The 18,627-nt window shown below is 40.8% G+C and overlaps 1 protein-coding gene across 1 annotated transcript; it reads right to left on the bottom strand.

Annotated features, from left to right (window-relative positions):
• Positions 1-2,092: 2,092 nt before the first annotated feature.
• LOC138929655 (membrane metallo-endopeptidase-like 1) lies at positions 2,093-4,069 on the bottom strand. Its single transcript, XM_070289083.1, has one exon. The coding sequence runs from the start codon at positions 4,067-4,069 to the stop codon at positions 2,093-2,095; it is 1,977 nt and encodes a 658-aa protein (XP_070145184.1).
• Positions 4,070-18,627: the final 14,558 nt, after the last annotated feature.

Genomic DNA, 18,627 nt, shown 5'->3' with positions numbered 1-18,627 from the left:
AAGGACTTTTCAACAGCAGCATTTTGCACATTGCAACAGCTTTGTTTAGGGAAACAGCGAGCCGGAGGGAGAGGTGAAACAACAATGGCATTTGCGAGAAATGCAACAATGTGCCACGCACGCACACGACTTTTTCGAGTTTGTCTAGGTGTGAGTGTATGCAAGTGAAAGTGAAGGTTAGACACACATGAAAAAAATTAGGTCAACTTTGGGTATTATTAAAAAATATTTAAAAAAAATATATATTACAAAAATTCAAGTTAAAAAAAAATCAAAGGAAATTATTCATCTTATTCTATATAGTATGTATATGTTTGTATTTTTTAATTTTTTATGTAAAATTATTAGTTTTATTAGCTCAAGATTTCATTAATAAACACAAGAAAGGGGTTTTAGAGTCGAAATTCTACAGAGATCAAGTTTAAAAATTAAACATACTGTTTTAAGTGCATACGCTTATTTTTTGAACAATTTTTACAATGTTTTTTAATTAAAACACTTTAGAAATAAAAAAATATTTTCCGTGTAACCTCAGTTTAGTTTGAGTTTAGCCGGGGCCAAAATCCAAAAAACCAAAGAGAAGAGCAGCCCAGGGAGCTGAGGCGGGGTTCTACTGACTGGTGGATACTGGATGGTGGCTAGTGGCTAGTGGGTGGTGTTTGGTGGATGCTGGCTGCCTGGTGGGGCGCTAAGGACGCTCTACACTTGAGCTTTATTGCATACATTAAGGGGCCAAGGTGCGCCGCAGAGCAACACATGCATGCAACGCGTGCTGCGTGGGTGTAAGCGAGGGCAAAGGCGACTAAGTGTGTGTGTGTGTGTGGTTTCACTGTTTCTACGTCTATTTTCTTAATGGACATTGTCGTTTTCTATTGCCAAGCTGAAAAAGCGGAGCAAGAGCAAGAGAGAGGACATATAGGTCGTAGCAATGGAGACCCACATATTTCGCTGGCAGAACTATAAATCAAGCCACAAATCCAGACAGAGGGCGCAAAATAATACAAAATATATACATATATATACAAGATATATACGAGGAGGTTGCGGCTGGAAGAGTGATGGCCAAAGTCAGGGACAGCTCGTTTGTTCCAAGATGAGACAGTTTGGAAAGAAATGTGATCCAATGGATACACGGATGAATGAAGATATAAATTATATACTTATAAGCATCAGGTTTTTAAGAAATAGTTCGATGAAGAAGAAGTACTATATACATATATGTATAATTAACTATTCAAGACCAAAATAAAGCTTATTTTATTAATTTATGTCTATTTAAAAAAAGTATCATTTAAATATTTATTTACAAATAAATATATATACATATCTCTATGGACAAATGGGACTTTATCTCTTCACCGGTTGTTCTTTAGTTACGTACTTTAGTAAGCATGCACATTTTGTATTGAAAGGATATATTTCCACAAAACTCCTGCTCTCAGCTGCAGCCAGCTTTTCACTTACTGCCTCAACGATCATTATTTTCGGGGGTAAGGACGGCATGCCCCAGCTGGGGACCCCTTCCATGAATGCCAAGTAGGCAACACGTAGAACGGGAACAAAGGATTCAGGGGCAGGACATTCTGGGCGGCTCATTGTTTGGCACTTAGTCAGGACGATGTCGGCACAGAGCCTTCTGCTGCTCCTGCTGCTGCGTGGCTGCTACGTCAATGTCGATTAGATGATGCTTCTCTAAGCTGCCAGCAATCCCCGCCTGACTAACGAGCGGCTGATGCGACAAGCGCCATTTGGCTTTTAGTTTGGCCAGAGAGAGGCGGGGTAGAGTGATGCACCTGCAATAACAACCTGAGGACACGTCAGCGGCGGCGGCGATGAGATGGCGTTGACATCCTTGACATGCTTGCGGGATGCCATGACAATTGCGCCACAAATCACGACCTCTGTGTTTCTGTCTACTTTAAATTCCCAGCCTCACACTCTTTCCAGAGACAAAAACACCGAAAGAAATACTCCCATGGGAAGCGACTATACATAGTTTTTACTCAACTGCCTGCAAAATATATTTTTTATATCAATAAGAACGTATAAGAAATTCCATAAGAACTTTTATTTCTTCATTATTTATTTTTTTCTACCAGACACGGCACTCATCTGCCGGATTAAGCAACGAAGCAGGGGAACAGCTAAAGATCTCACCAAAAGCGGGAAGATGGCTCAATGCCTGGCTAAGACGCAACTTGTCCGAATCCACTTCGCTGTAGACGATGAACTCCTCATCCCCTACAAACATCTGGGCAAAGCTCAGCAGAAACAACTTCTTCAGCGGCAACTCTGTAAAGTCCGGCTGCTTTTGTTCAAATTCGGAGTTCTGTCCGAAGTAGACATCGTAGATCAAGCCCAGGCCCTCCACGTCGATTAGGCGCTGCTCAAGATCATAGGTAGAGGTGCGATTCAGGCAAGAGATAGCTTCCACGTAACTCGAGCGCTCGTCAAAGGAGTTTAGGACTTCACCATAATATCCGTTTGCGTCGAAGGGAAGAAAGTGCGGCTTGAAGCTGAGCATTATTTGGCGAGCCATCATGTAACCCAACAGGCTCACCTTGAAGACGTCGTGACTTTCGGGTGCAAAAAAGGGTTCTTGCAGGAAATCATATGGCAGGACGACGGTATTGCCACTGACCTGGAACTGTGGCTCAGGATTGGTTTCAGGCAGAGAGTCGGTGAGCAGAAAGAATCCGCTTCCCTTGATCTCGGCTCCGTTGAGCTGTACCAGCACTCGTCGCGTTCGTAACTCCAAGGCCTTGAGCTGAGCCCTTGGGAAATCGGTGTCCTGATTCCGGTCCAACTTCAAATCCCCATAAAAGTCGGTGACGAACCGTCGTTGGTCGATATTGGTGGGCAAAAGGCCCACGGTCAGCGTCATGGCCTGGAGCTTCTGCTTCAGCGCTGAGATCTCGTCGGTGGTCAATTGCAGGTGGTTTTGCTCCAGTCGGACTTCAAAGGCACCCTTTACGGCCTTAAATATCTGCTGGACTTCGGCCGTGGACTTCTGTAGCCTTTCCTGTCCCAGGTAATGTTCCTGGTATAGGAAATCGCTGGCCAACTCCAGTTGAGACCGCACCGCAGTAGTGCACTTGAAAGAATCTGCGGAAGCGGATCCGTCCAAGCCCTTCACAAAGCGAACGAACTGAACCATTAGGTAGCTGACCACCACTTGCTGGTGGTACGTGCCTAGAAACTCCTCCAGACTCTCAAGGTATTCCATATTTCCCACCTCAACCGGCAGAAGTCCGGCATTGAGAGATCGGTTAAAGAGGATCTCCAGGTATGTGTTCAGCTGTAATCCGGTCCGGTTTTGCACCTCCGCAAGGGTGCAATCAAGCCTAGACTCGTCGTACTCCTCGGCTAGTGTGTGGAGATCAGAGTCCAGTTGGATCAGTCTGCTGGCCATATGCGGAGCCTTTTTCTTGTCCACGCCAAGGCTGAGCAACAGGAGATGGATACTGGATACGTCCTCGAACCTTTCGACATCGGGCTTGTCCAGGACCAACTGAAATTTGCTGCTGTTCTTCTTGACATTGGGTTGCACATTCATCCGGATCAAGGAGTTCTCCATACCGAAGCGACGCAGGTGGGCCAGGGTATGCAGCCATCGGAAAGGTTTCTGGGGCCAATCAGTTCCCTTGGGAGCAAACTGCGGCCATGTAAGGTCCTCATCGGGAGGGACCAGCTCCAGGTAGTGCTTCTCCGACCGAGACTCTTCGGAGGTGGTAAGGCAGGCGTTATAGTATCGCCACACCTTCTCCTCTATCGAAGGCTTTTCCTCGTCGAAAATCCGATCCTTCAACAGTTCAAATAAAGTCTGAAGCCTGGTGTTGTATTTGTGCTCCACAGCTCCGTGGATGGAGTAGCAATCATCTCTTTGGTGCACCGCTTGAAACCTACCACTGGCGAAGTTGTGGAAATTCTCACAGGGATCGGCACTGATGTTCATGTGCTGCTGTATATAGTCTAGAATCTGGTGATTAACTGAGGAATCAGGGGCTCTAGTTAATGTAGAACCAGCTGCAAAGCCGAGTAGCACTAGAAGGCAGCCGATGGTCTTCATTGTCGGCAAACAAAAAGAAACTGATAATCCGGCAGTATGTATGGATTTTATATAGACTTCCCTATACCATATACCATATACCCTCGCTTTAAAAGCTCCACGGACTGAATTTGAGCACAATAAATAAACATTACTCATTTCTCGGAGAGTAAATTAATGGTACTTATCAATAATTAGCTTTGGTTTAAAGAACAAACAACATTTCGCGTACATAAATGCCTAATCAAACATTCTTTGCTATTACTTTATAATTAGAATAGACTATCTTGCTAATGTTTATAAATATATATAAGCATATATTTATAAATATGCATATACATACTGTATAGACAATTAAATATTTATATAAATTTATAACAAAGTTTATATAGTACTGCGATTAAAAGGTTGAGTACCCAGTAAACAATGCTAAAAACATCATTATATCGAAATATAAGATTTTCACATAACTATATATAATATATTTTTGTAACTAAAAAAAATCTTTTTTATTTTTCTAAAGTATAACTACATTTTTGCCGAGTGTCTGGGCTTTTAAATTAAAAGCCCTGCCGGGTTGAGCTCAATTAATAGGCCGTGCCGAAACACCGTAACGCACTTTATGGTTGTTGTAATTTTGTTGCAGTTTTCCGCCGCTGCTGTCAGCGCGCCGAGATAGAGAAAATGGCTAGAGGAGGGAAATGTTTTTTGGGCGCACTTCCTGTCGGCCCTTCCTTCGATCCTTTTTGCCTTGCAGACAGGAGTCGCATCAAAAATTCAACTGTCTGTCAATTACGAGCCGAAAAAGAAAATACACACTTGATGCTGTCTGCCGACAAGCACATATAGATGCCTATATATGTACCGATTATATATATATATATAAGGCTGATTGGTGTGTACATACGTACATATGTATATAAATCTATTGAATGAATCTCGCTGCGACTTGGGGCTTTGAGTGAAAGAGCCACGCACCCACGCAATCGCTCTCTCCGCTCTCTCCGAGAAGGAGTTTTCTCCGCTCTCGGGTTTAACAGGCTCTCGCTCTCTTTCTCTGTGGTTCCAGGAATTGAGCGGAAAAAGAAAAACGGGAACAAACATGCGCATCCCCGAATATCCTTGAAATGGCTGTGCGAATCTCGATTCCAGATTTTAATTCATTATGCGCGCCAGAATAACTCAACTCAATTCTGGGAGTTCTCCAGGTCCACACACAGCTTCAGGTCCAGTCAGAGAGTCAGATTCAGAGAGGGGTTGTGGGTGTGGGTGGTCTGGGACTGGGGGCTGGGGATTCGGGGCTCTGGACCAGAACCCACACTCACCTGACTCCTGGCCACCCGAAACCTCGGCACGCTCACGTTGCTAATGTCACCATGGAGACACAGCGGCCGAAAAACTGGGGAATTGGGGAACTGGGCGCCCTAGCGTTGGCTATGCAAATATCTCCTCAACGCACAACAAAGTAAAATTCGCTCTGGGCCAGCAGCTTCCATCCCCTGCGTGGAAACCCCCTTTCGACACACCAACACAACACACAGACAAACGAGCGAAATTTGCATGTTTTTCTTTCTGTTCTGTCTGTTTTCCCGACAGACTGCTGCCGCTCCTGCCGGCGGCGGGTCGGAAAACTAGAGGAGCCTAGCCCCGGCCAAGTCAGTCAATTGGGTCCCTCATTCTCGTCCCAATCTCGGTCTCCGTTCGCGTCCCCTGACCCCTGGAATGCTATATACATACATATACATATCCCCCATTCACTTTCATTTCGGCTGCCGTTGCATCAGTGGCGTACGCAGCAGGGGCTTTTGGAGGCTTTATGGAGGAGAATTGAGGATACTATTTTTGGCTTTTTTAAAGGTTTGAATTTAAAGGTGTTTTGTTCGATTTTTTTCCAAGGAATGGGTTATAAATGAAGTTTTTTTTTATCTAAATAAGAATATGAAAAGTAAGAGACTGTAATATTTTGTCATTAATTTGAGACCTTAAAAATATATAAAACCAACTTCGATTCCCCGCACCCCCTTGACAGAAGTCCGACTACGCCTCAGCGCTGCATACATTACATCGTTCGAGGGGGCGTGAATAAAAGGAGCGGCGGGATCCTGAACGTCGAGCCTTCGGATAGCCTGTTTGTAATTCGCTTTGCAGTCGCCATGGGCACAATTATTTTTTACCTTTTATGGGGCACCGGGCGCGAGCCCGTGGAACTCCCCGGCTTTCTCTTTTCTCGTTCTTTCCACCTTCCTTTTTTTTTTAAACGCTTTTAGTGCATGAAAGTATCGGAGCAGCGGCGAGGCATTCAAGTGTCTGGCAAACAGCCGTAGAAAACTCTCACCAGCGATTTTAATTTCTCCACCGCTGCTTGGCGGCGAGATAGATACACCAAAAGATACTTTAGTTGCCCCTTTGCGTAGAGTAGAGGATATAATTCTCATCATCATCATCATAAACGTTACTGGGGGATTTGCGGGCTCAAAGCGACTAGTTTGTCAGCGGCAGACAGAGAGGTGCCTTCGACAGTAAATTAATTAACAATTTATGCGCGTACGTTCAATAGAAATGACATCCATCAGTGCCAAACTCTATAAAAATGTTTTATTGTTTCAATATAAATATAAGGGAGGCAACAAAATATCATTCAATAAAAAGCAAACCATAAATTGAAATACAGACAAAACGAAAAATACGACCGAGTTACCGACATTCATTTGAAAATCAATAAAAGCTTTATCGATTTTGTTTACGGCCACTTTTTGAGTGACTATTAATTGGGGCCGTGAAGAGCAGGCAAATTGGCATAAAGCACTATAATCGTAAAAGTCAAGTTTGGAAATAAAATCGTAACTGAATAATTTTAACGTATTGAATGAGAATGAACTATGGCATCACATTGAGAGACAAGTATGATGTAAGAATAAAGCCAAATGCTAAAAAAAATAAAAAGCGATTATGTGTTTTATTATTTGAATATGATATCACGACACACGATTCTATCGATATGATTAAGATTATTTATCGATTGGTAAAGTATTTAAGGACTCATTAAAAATAATAATGCATAATTATCAAGTTTCCGTCAAAATATTCGACTTTGTATAAAAGATTGAAAACTATTCTGAATAGTGAAAGCAATGAAAAACAAAATCCAAGCAATAAAAGAGTTTACTTTTTCGATACAATCAAAATGTAATTATAAATATAGTGATATATGAAAAGGAATACAAGATAACAAAATATCGAACGTTTTATAATTAATAAAATTGTAAGGATATGTACAAATAAATTTTTTTACTGAACTTGTAATTCCTGAATTATACCTTTTTAAATATGCCAAAAGGTCATAATTTCTCGTGGCAGGCATGTAAGCCGATATTGCGGAATACAACCCGACACGCAGCTGATTGAAATTAAGTAAGGAATTTTTTCCGGAATCACAAAGTCGTTGGAATCCAATACAAGGTCGTAAACAGAATGAAAATTCCCGAGCGAGCGCGCACCGTCAGGTGAGCTAAGGATATAGGTGTGGTTCGCCCGCCCCACCATCCGGTTTCCTGGGCCGCCGTCCTCCTGAACATCCGCTCCTTTTTTTTTTTGAGTCCTCTCCTGTTACTTGTTTCGTTTTTATAACATTTTTAAGTAAGTCGCCGCGCGCAGCTTGCATGTCTCAAGTCTCAAATCTCTCCCACCGCCATCTGCCAGGTTTCCCTCATTTCCCTGGCTTTTCCTGCGCCATCTTCTTTTTTGTTTTTGTAATTGAATGCGTTAAATTACAGCAAATTTATGCTTATCAAGTTGTGTTTCAGCTTCCCCCCAAGTATTATCCTCGCTATCCGCCCGCCGTCTGGGGGCCCACGAGTGCTGTTTACGGTTATTTAGGCGCAGGCACTAAGTTCCCTCCTTGCTCTTGTACTTTTTTTTTCTTTTACGATCCTGAGCGGGGAATACTGAGGAGGAGAAATGCCGGGATTGGCAGTATAAAAAATACTTATTTGCAAACTTTTGTGGCGGCATCGCTGACTCATTCAAGGATGACAATGAGGAGGAACCGGATCTGGAGATGGGACGAGCTGAGCTGAGCTCCGCGGACGCCTACAGGTGCCCCAAAAGGGCGCGCGGGGAATTGGGCCGGAGCCACCCACTATGAAGCGATGGCAGCGTGATTCACGATGGCATTTGGAGATTCCTTGGAGACAAAAACTGCACAAGTTCTAAAGGTTCCGGCCATTAAAATACACGACACGCAGTGGGCAAGAAGCAGTAGGCGAGAATATTTAAGAAAAAAAAACTAAAATCTTAACAGAAAAAGTTTAAATTTAATAGGAAGTGAAAAGAGAGAAATATTTTTCAAGACTACTTAGAAATTCAAAAGACAAGCGTGCCCAAAGCTATATTTTACTTGAAGCTAGTGGAATTATCATCACCACAACTATTACTGGAAGTCATCCAATTATTTTGGCTCACCTCTAGCCAAAAGCGATGCAAACTATAAGGAGAGCAAGGTTAGTCCGGCGTTGGCGCCACGGAAGTGCAGAACGTGTAACTGAAACTTGTTTTCCTAACACTGCAACTTGGCCCGCTTTGTGCTGCCTCGGTCGCTTCTTCCGTCTTGAGCCACAGATACAACTAAATCAGTTACAGATACAAATGCTCACTCAAACACACACACACAGGACGACGACGACAACCTTGAAAGTTGCTCCTGCCGTGCAGTGAGCGATGAGAAGCTGAAGCCGGAAGTTCTAACCAAAGCCAAAGTCACAGGCAGACTCGGAGCCAGAATCACAGGCAGAGCCGGGCTCTGAGATATGCGCTCTACCTGGCAGCAGGGGAAAGGTACACTGAACGAAATATATATATCACTGAAAAAATCATCATCACACTTTCGGTATAAGAGCAAGTCAAGGTTGTATTTATACCGATAGGACCACATATGGAAAAACTGTTGTTTTTTATATAGAAAAAATGTATAACTTATCGTTTAAATTTCACTGATTTAAATTGATTCGCTTATTAAACCAATTGAAAAGGTAAAGCCTGGGGATTAAATTATACAAATACCCTTTAAATAACCATAAAATACAAAATTTATATTTTCCGTGCAGCGACAGTGTGGACAGTGTGGGCCAAGTTTGAAAGTTGGCTTAGAACAAAACCTGAAACATGCCAATGGAAGGCGGAAGATGGAAGACGGAAGAACTTTGCTCATTGCCAGAAGTTCTGTGCCAGTTCTCAGGATATTAACAAGGATATTAACAAATACATTGTGGCCAAGTAATCCCAGGTCCCAAGTCTTGCTCAGGAAAATCGCATTCCCCAAAAAATAAAATACACACACAGAAATTAAAGCAGAAAAGTCCGGCGCCCAGCTTCTTCACGCAAATCCAATAGAAATTTATGTCATTTAAATGCACGAAAATGCGTAAAATGTCTTAAAATAAAATATATGACCGGGCCATATATATACTTTGGGAACGCAATGGAATGGCTGACAGTGTCAAGGTGCCATGGCCCCAGACTGGAATTGCCGCACAATTTATGCGTCCGCCAACTGGCAAACAACAAAGGCAATAAGCTTGAATGCTGAAAAATTGCGTCTTGGCAATTTCGCACTGCTGATTTTCCAATCAGTGCACACTCCTCCGATATCGGCTTATTGAAAATATTTGTCTTTGCCGACCAATTCTCAAGTCCCAATCCCCGAAAAGCGAAAAGCAAACGGCGGACGGCAAACTGCCGTCTTCATTAGTCTCTGTCGGAAAATCTAAAAAAAAAGCGGAGTGGGGAAAATGGTGCAAGAAATAAAGAACAGACATCAGAGAGAGCAGAGAACAGAGAGCAGGTCGGGAAAAAGTCAAAGACTTCGCCGCCTACTCCCCCGATGCTGCCTAAGTAATAACTTTTCAACGCAAAGGAGACAATGGAATGGGGTCCTTTTATAAAGGAGCCAAGAGCAAAAACAGTGCGGAAAATGAGGAAAATGTCTGCACTGCATCTGTGTGTATCTGAAGGCAAGCAGACTTGAATATATTTGTTAAATTCTCAACACAAATTAATTATATACATTAATTCAGTTATAATTTTAGTTATCATCACCTGCAGCCTTTGGCCTGACACCTATATAATTGATAAATTTCTTGACAAAAGCTACTTCCCATGTATTGTCTTTGCCTTTAATTATTTTAGTCACTATATTAGCTCATTTAGCTGGAAAATTAATTTCAGCAGCTACTAAATGAGTGACAATGCAAGTTTCCTAATAAACATGACTATAGATGTGGCCTAGAATATTATATAAATTCGTTAGTTAAATGAAACATATAAACCCTTTAGAGTCTACATTTATTGAAAATAAAATAAATCTTTCTTTAAAATATTCTTAAATAAAACTTCATAAATTTTTGACATGAAAAATAACTAAGCTGGTAAAATATGAATTAAGATATACTTGAAAACATGAAAATCCATTCAGGCATATTGAACTTCAAACAAGCTTTTAGAGTCTAAGCTTAAAGAAAATAATTCAAATGAAAGCCAGGCTTGTGCCATCTATTAAGTTTCTAAAAAATTAAACTAATCTAGAGAGCATAAAAATCAATTAAAGACGACAGATTTGAGGCAATACTTAAAGTCATCTCAATTTTAGCACTTTTTTTGTTGGCAAAACTTTTCCCATCTTTCTAAAAATTTATGGAAACTCTGAACGGAATGGGAACTTTATTTAGTGCATTCAAAACTCCGCGGCAGTGGAGACACTTGAAACTAACAACGAAAATTAAGTTGAACTGCGCCGCAGAGCAGCCTGTTATTTCTGTCAACAGCGGGGACTCCCTAAAACTTCTCAGCTCTCGATGCAACTTGAAGGGGGACAGGATGGGGAGGGAGACAAGGACCAGGACGAGTACGAGTGTTGTATATATAACATTTGGGAATGGGGCTTTGTTTTCCCAGCTTGCTGCTCCGCTTTCGGTGTGGATTTTTTCGAGTGACTTCGGGGAGCAATCCCCCGGACTGTGTGGATGTGGCCTCCTGGGGGCCTCCTCCGCATGACAATTCTATATTTTTTTTTTTTCAACTCGGATATTTGTCTCATTCCCTACGTACCCACTTCGTCTTTGTTTTTCTTCTCTTTTAACTTTTTTCCGCTTTTCTGGCAATTGCGGAGCTCAGCGAGCAGTGAAAACTAAAAATATGGCCAAGTTTGGCTCAGGGCGATCTCCATGTGAATTTATGGGCCGCCGCCGCCGCTGCCTGGGAATTTCCCGCATGTACACATACAATCGTATATAATAGATATAGCCGTGGATATAGCTATTCTGTGTACTCTACCCGTTGTTTGGCTTTTACTTTTTTACATTCTGTCGACATTTCTTGGCCCCTTGCTTAAAGCGCCGTGAAAATGCCTGGCAAAGGAAATTGAAAAATCGGATGTGGAATTGAATAATGTGTGGGTGGGTGGGCTGGCTGACCGGGCTGGTAATGGCGCTTACAGTACCCAGTCACCACCACGAGGATTGTAGAGAGAGGTAAATTCACAGTGAAATTTGCGCTGGAAGTGACGAGCGACATCAGATGTGGTTTTATTTAGTTTGCATGCAGCCTGGCTTTGGAAAAACGAAAAATGACTCGAACAAGATGAAACTTCATTACTGCAATCTTGCGCAAGTATTATAAATGTGGTAAAGACAGGAATGTTCAATAGTGAACGAAAAGATTGATAAAAGGAAGATGGTGACAACCTGACCCCCTGGAATAAGCTGTGTTTTGCTTTGATAACATTGTTGCGGAATTCTAAGCACTCAACAAGAATATTTCAGGTTTGTATAGTTTAACTCTACAAACTAAAATAAAATTTTCTTTGTTGTTATATTGAGAAGAGGAAACTCTTTAAAATCTTTTCAGAGTGTTGCTTTGCTGCATGAGTCAAGCTGATGGCACAGATAACAACCAGTCACTATTTGCTTAGTTTTCCATACTAAGCCTGGCAAATCGACCAAAGCAGCAAGCAAAAACTTAAATAAATGTAGTGATATGGTTTTATCTCTCGCTTACTCCCAAATTAGAGAGACAATCTCTTTTATCATGCATTACCAAGAGGGTGAAAATGAAAACAGCACAAAGGGCTCATTTCGTCATTCCACTCTCGATATTTTCAGTTGAAACTCAAGTTTCAGTTTATACCACGCTCCACTTTGTATTTTGATGCTTCCGATACAGCGGTACCACCCTATTTCAAGCCTTTGCCCAGAAAAAGGAAGACCTGGCAAAGACCCAAGCTGCCCAGCTTTCAGGATCCCAATAAAGACTTGAAGCTGGGAGTAAGAAAAGGAGTGAAGAAGGCACTGGGAAGCTGAGCATTTCCCTGAAAATGATTAGCTCAGCAACACCACAAACCTTAAGCATGAGGAGATCAGCTGGGATTCATGTGGCAGCTTAGCGACTGTTTGTGGAAGGTGTTATCTTGGCTTTGCATTTGGCTAGCAGCTTCCTGGCTGATGTGAAGCTCCACCACCACTCACTCACTTGTGATCGGTTTGTGGTTTCTGCGACCCAGCTCAGCCCGTGCAGCTCCACTGCCGCGAGCCATGAAGCTGGCGATCACCTCATTCTCTTCTTTGGCTTCCCAATGGGCCGGCGAGACCACACACTCAGCTCACCACAGCTGAACTCAACGATGATGAACCATTTGGACACTTTTATTTAAAATAAACTCAACAAAGTCTCTCATTGGGATCGACCTTTATGAGCAGTGGCACAAACTAATTTTCACTGAAGTGGAAAAGAGGCAGTCTATAATTATTATTGGAATATTCTTATTTGTTGGACACCAGCCCAATGTGTTTACGGCACGTATTCACCCTATAACACAAACTCAGTTCACCGGGTTGCTTGCTACATTTGTGGTGAAACTATGTGGTCCGGCTTCCTCTTCCACTTTTTGGTTTTAGCGCTGCAGATTTAATTTCCGGTTTTCGTCTGGTCACAGATCTGCTTCCTTTTGCTTCTTTTCTTTAAATTATGGGAGTTTTTCCGCCGTTTCTATTTGACTAATTCTCTTTCGTTTGCTTTTCGGTTTCAGTTTTCCCTTTGCGCCTCTGCTTTTGCTATAATTTACATAATTTGCACTTTTTTCTGGTTTGCTTATTTGTGTATTTTTTTCCTTCTGTTTGTATTATTTGTTTATTTTTTTTAGAGCTTGAGAAACCTTAGGTAGCAGTTGTTGTTGTTCTGGTTGTTTTATATATTTTTGGTGATCCTTAACCTTCTTTTTAGTAGAGTTTAGTATCGTTGTTTCGTTCAGTTGTAAGATGTTAGCTAGAAATAATAAAGGAAATATCCGTTTATATTAAATAAAGAAAGTGGTTAGAAATGTGATAAAAACTTTGTTTATTAAAAAATGTGTTTAAAATTAAAATATAATTGACTTATTATTAGTACAGATTAAATTATTGTATCTGTAATTCCAGTATAATGTTGCACTTAAATATGGAGTTCTAAGTTAAAAAAACCTTTTCTTAAATAATAATTTCAAAACAACATTTTATATTTATTTCTTTAAAAACTCTACATAATTTTATTAAAATATTTTGATAAAACCTTTGATAAAGCTTCTTTATCATTACTCAAAGTTCAAGTATTTCCATCTCAAAAATGTCAACTTTATGCAAAACTTTGTAGTTCTCGGGGTCCCTCTCTTGGGCTCTTCCCGTATTTAATTTAGCTTAGCAGTTAGTCTCGCCTTTATCTAGATGCCGAGTCCCCGTTCCTCATTTAACGCTATTTGCATTAATTCCCTTGGTCATAATCTCCTACGCTTTTGAGGCTTCCCCTATATACACACAATCTTTGCTTAGTTTGCTCCTTTGATATCAAATCCCCGGCCACAACTTAGCGAACTGCGAACTGGCCGCAAAGCGAGACGACAGAGAGACCACAAAAAAAAAACAGATACCTGAAGAGCTGAATTAAAGCCACAAAAAATGCCAGCAAAAACTTACGTTGAGTTAATGTTTCATTAAAAAATATTCTGTTAACCCGTTTAAATGTTTTGCTAACCCCAATTTCAGTGAACGAACGAGCTGCTTTGTCACTTCGAAGGACTCCGATGAAACCAATGAGCCACGAACAGGATTTCCCAGGGTTCCCAAATCTACTTTAAATATCAATTTAATCTACCAACTTTTATTTATTTTGTATTGGTATTTTTTTATTAAGGGTGAGTAAACTTCAATTCCTATTTCAAATAAATATTTATTAATTTAGTTTATCTTATCCTATCTTGGGTTTTTTTTAATAAAATTAATATTTTTCTGATTTTTAAACATTTTTTTAAATGCCTAATAATTAAAGATTCTCACGCTTTCTAGAAAAATATGTTTGATATAACAAGATTAATTCATTTTCGTTCAAAACCCAACCAATGAAGGTAAAAAAAGAGTGGCTCTGGCATGAAAGTAAGCTGATTTGGCAACCCTGTTAACCTCCGCCGCGAACCCTAGCCATTGATTAGTTTTTGTTTTCGGTCAACAAACTTGAGTAAATTAAAACAATGAATTTGCGTAAAAACGCGAGGCGAACAAAAACAACAAGACAACAAAAAAAAAACAGAAAACAAAAAAAGTAGGAGGAAAAAAGAAAAAATGAGTAAAACCGAAGCAGAAAAAATAACAAAAGCAGGCGGAGCGCAAATTAAAACAGTGGCTGCTGGCTCCCCGGGAAAAATGGGGGCGGTGAGCTGTGGCCAATGGGCGTGGCCATTGGGCCGAGAAATGCAGTAATTGAAATACATGCGGCGGCGGCAACAGCAGCATCGAGTACGCCGCTGCGTGTGGCACGAACTGCGATGCCGCAAAACAACGCGAAAATAAATAGGAGCAAAATAATTGAGTAATTAAACTAGGGGATACCCTAGAAAGCAATATTTGAAGAATTCGCTACAACAAATCTTTAAAATGAAATACATTTTAAATTTTTTACACGTATAAATTAAGTTATTATAAAATATTTGTATTTATTTACGTATGTGACACATCAAATCAAGTGATAATTTGTTTTCCTTTATATTAGAAATTATTTTATAAAGTGTTTTTTTGTTATAGAAAAATTAGTGAATGCTTTTTTATGATTTATCATTCTTTATAAATAAATAACAATTTCTGTTCATCGTTTTTTATTGCCTAATTAAATGATTTTTTGTTTGCATTGATTTGTGGAGGGAGTTTGTTTTCTATTAATAAAGCTTGTCTTTATGTATTTGCTAGAAAATAAATTAAACAAAAAATACAGCATTTAATTAATCAAAAGCAGACAATTAAGGAAAACTATTAAGCAATTAAAAAACGTTTTTTATTTCTTGTACAAATTCGTAATCCACATAAAAACCAAAAGTAGTTTTAACAAAACAAAAGCAAGCCCGTTAAGAGTTCTTAGTTGAAATGGTGGAAAATTGTGCAATGAAAAATTCGATATAGAAAATTCCTTGAGAAAATTTCTTGTAAATGACTCCAGCCTTTAGTTTTGCTCCTTAGCTGCTTTCAGGGTTATATTCTGAATAATAATTAATTTGCTCCGCAAAAGCGAAAAGTGAGAAGCGAAAAGCCTTTTCGTCCACCTGTTACATACACTACCACTACCACGGCACAGCCCCCGAAAGGACGCCACGAACTACTGGAAAATAACGCAGCATGCTTTCAGGCGCCCGGCCATCATCCGTGCCGCAGAAAGCCACAATAATTTACACGTGCTCGATGGCCACAGAGGGAAAATGAGGGGGGAGGCTGCGGGCTGCTAGGTGAAGGAACCACATCATTTGGGATAAACTAAGACCGGGGCTGGGCTGGCAGGTTGAAAGGGCATTAATTATGATGGAAAATTAAAATATTCAACTTATTTGATTCCCCGGCTGCGCTGCCGAAGTCACGCAGGAGGTGCACATTTCTGAGGCAAGTATATATCCACCCCCACTTTTCTATATCTTTTTGTCTACGGTCTACAGCGTCAGCTGTTTGCGTAATTAGAGGTTTTATGAGTTATGTCCGTGTGCGTGTGTATCCCATCCACCGCAAAAAGTAAAAGGGAACGGTAAACCAGGACCAAGAATGGAGGTGGAGTGGCTGTGTCCTTCGGCGGAACCTGGGCTGCCCTTGTCGCGGTTAATTAATTTCAAGTTTAGTTTCAGTTCGCCTCCAATTTGTTGGTTGTGCGGGTTGTGCTTTTTGGCACAAAGCTGGCAGGTAAAAAGTTTCAAAGTCAATTTAATGCTTCGCCAATGATGAGAGCCAGCCGCCGCCGCCATCGTCGTCGTGGCACACAATGAGCCTTGAAATTGTTAAAGCAAGAGAAAGCACTATATATTCCCCCCTCCCTCGATCAAGTTAGGGCGACAAAGAGGGGGTAAAATACATATATAAAAAAAAAACAAATACTGGATCCCGCAAAGAATCTGGCTTTCCCCCGTGCCAAAGCTGGCTGCATTTTTAGCGCACACTCCACAAGGCCTCAAATTACCTGCTGGCAGCAGCTTTTCCACCGTTTTCCCAGCTCCCAGCTTTCCAGTTCCCAGTAGTGTGCCACAAGTGCCCCGCACAGTATCCGCTTTGAGGTTTCAACTTTTTGCGGTCGTCGGTTCATAATTGAACCCTTTGGTGGCCACACATAGGACTGCATGCATGGCCAGGAGATTGCTGCACAAATTTGCTTTAACCCACTGAAAATTATGCACAAGGGAATCCACTTAGCGGCTTAGTTTCCATGCATCCACGAACAATGCGGTCCTTTCCCTTACACGGGAAAATAATATTTACAAAAAATATGTGGTACAAAGAAAAGGTAATTTCAAAGGGAATCTTTTGTTATTTATAACTGTTTCGGACGGCTTTAATTTAAAAGTGCACTCGGTAAATATTAATGCGAAAACAAAGGTTAAGGAAAGCAGATTGAAAAGATCTGGTGGACTGGAAGTACGGACGCCGAAGGAAGTGGGGAGCCGATAATCGAGTCACACTGCCTATTGAAAATAAGCGCCCTTGTAGCGCGAATAATTACAATTATTAAAATTTAAATAAATAAATAAAAATGTGTAGACATTTTTTAAGAAAAATTTCATTTTAATATATCTACAATAAAATTGTTTATTTATTTAAGTTAAACATATTAAAAAGATAAGAAAACTATAAGGTTTTTTTATTGACATTAAGGATGTACATTTATTTATTTATATTTTTAAATACATTTAAAATAACCTCTTCAAGTAAAATCAAAGTCTAAACTCAAACTTTACTTTCTTTTAAAATTATGTCACCCAATATTTCTCTCTCTGAACGTGGGGAAACTCAAAACTTTGATTGACTGCATAATGTACGCCGAACGGCGGGCTAATCAGGCGCCTAAGTGCGTTTCGAAAGCCAATCAAAGTAAAACTGCATGTTAAATGAGCTTTCGTCATAGAATTTGGAGTGTGTATATTCGATATATATTGGAAAGCCGGCTGTCAAGAATGACAGGATGCCACACAGACAGACTGGCAGACGCTCGCGGCCACCTCAGTTCACTTGTGGGCTTTGCCCTGCACTCATCTATTCATTCAGTCATTCATTCAGCTGCTAACATGCCGATAAACACACACACACAGACATGACACCCACGAGGCAGCAGCAAATATTGCCATTGAACGAAACGTCAAAAGTCATTTCGGCAAAATACAGCTGCATACTTTTGTGCGCTGCCATTCGGTCGAGTGGGGTTATGGGTGGCTCTTCTCCCTTTTTGGAGAGTGCATTTCACTGAAGGAGCCGCAGGAGTGGGAAGTGGGCGGAGGGAGTAGGGAAGAGGGTGGAGTAAAGTGGTGTGGACGTGGTGGAGTCAAGGCTTTTGTTAGCACAAAGCCAAAACAACAAGTGCTATGTAATTACAACAACAACAAAGAGCAGGAAAACAGCACAAACAACAAGGGAAATGCAAAAGTGCACTGAAGGGAAAACTGCAGGAGGTAAGGCCCAGCTTATTTTGTTGTTGTTTTTTCTATGTTTTTTTGTATGAGCCAGTAAATGGCCTCGTGAGGAGTCACGCCGAAGTATTATTGAAGTTTGAGTTTTTATTAAACTTCTCTCAACATTTTCAAGTGCAGATTCGTAGTGCAGTTGCTCTTAATTCAATGGGTGAATTTAATTTAATTTATTTTGAAACTTGTTAAAATTAAGTCGCCTGCTTGCATGTGCAGCTGTAGCCATTAGTATCCTTTTTAATATATTCATTTAAAAATAAACCTTAATTTATATTAAAACCTCAAGCTTTCTAGAAATCTATTTATAAACACTTTTATTAAATTTCCAACAAATCGATGTCATAAAAATATACCAGATTTATTTAAAGGTTGAACGATATATGATTCGTGGCCTTTGTGCCCGAAAAATAGCCACGAACTCATCCCCAAGCCGCCTGTTGCCCGCCAACTGGGTCAGACATCGCATCGATAATGAGGCAGCCGTCGATGCTGGGATGGATTGGAAGGGTGACGGGGCTGAGGACTCGGATTCGGATCCGGATGGAGATGGAGTAACGGATGAGGATGACAACGATTATGA

This window comes from Drosophila kikkawai, chromosome 2L (assembly GCF_030179895.1).
Source record: "Drosophila kikkawai strain 14028-0561.14 chromosome 2L, DkikHiC1v2, whole genome shotgun sequence".
In the NCBI taxonomy this organism is placed as follows: domain Eukaryota; kingdom Metazoa; phylum Arthropoda; class Insecta; order Diptera; family Drosophilidae; genus Drosophila; species Drosophila kikkawai.
Note: the sequence above shows the minus strand (reverse complement) of the source record. Positions and strands in the feature narration are given on the sequence as shown.

Bases quoted from the DNA above. Each gene is read 5' to 3' on its own strand.
- LOC138929655 (XM_070289083.1), bottom strand. From the start codon at position 4,069: ATGAAGACCATCGGCTGCCTTCTAGTGCTACTCGGCTTTGCAGCTGGT.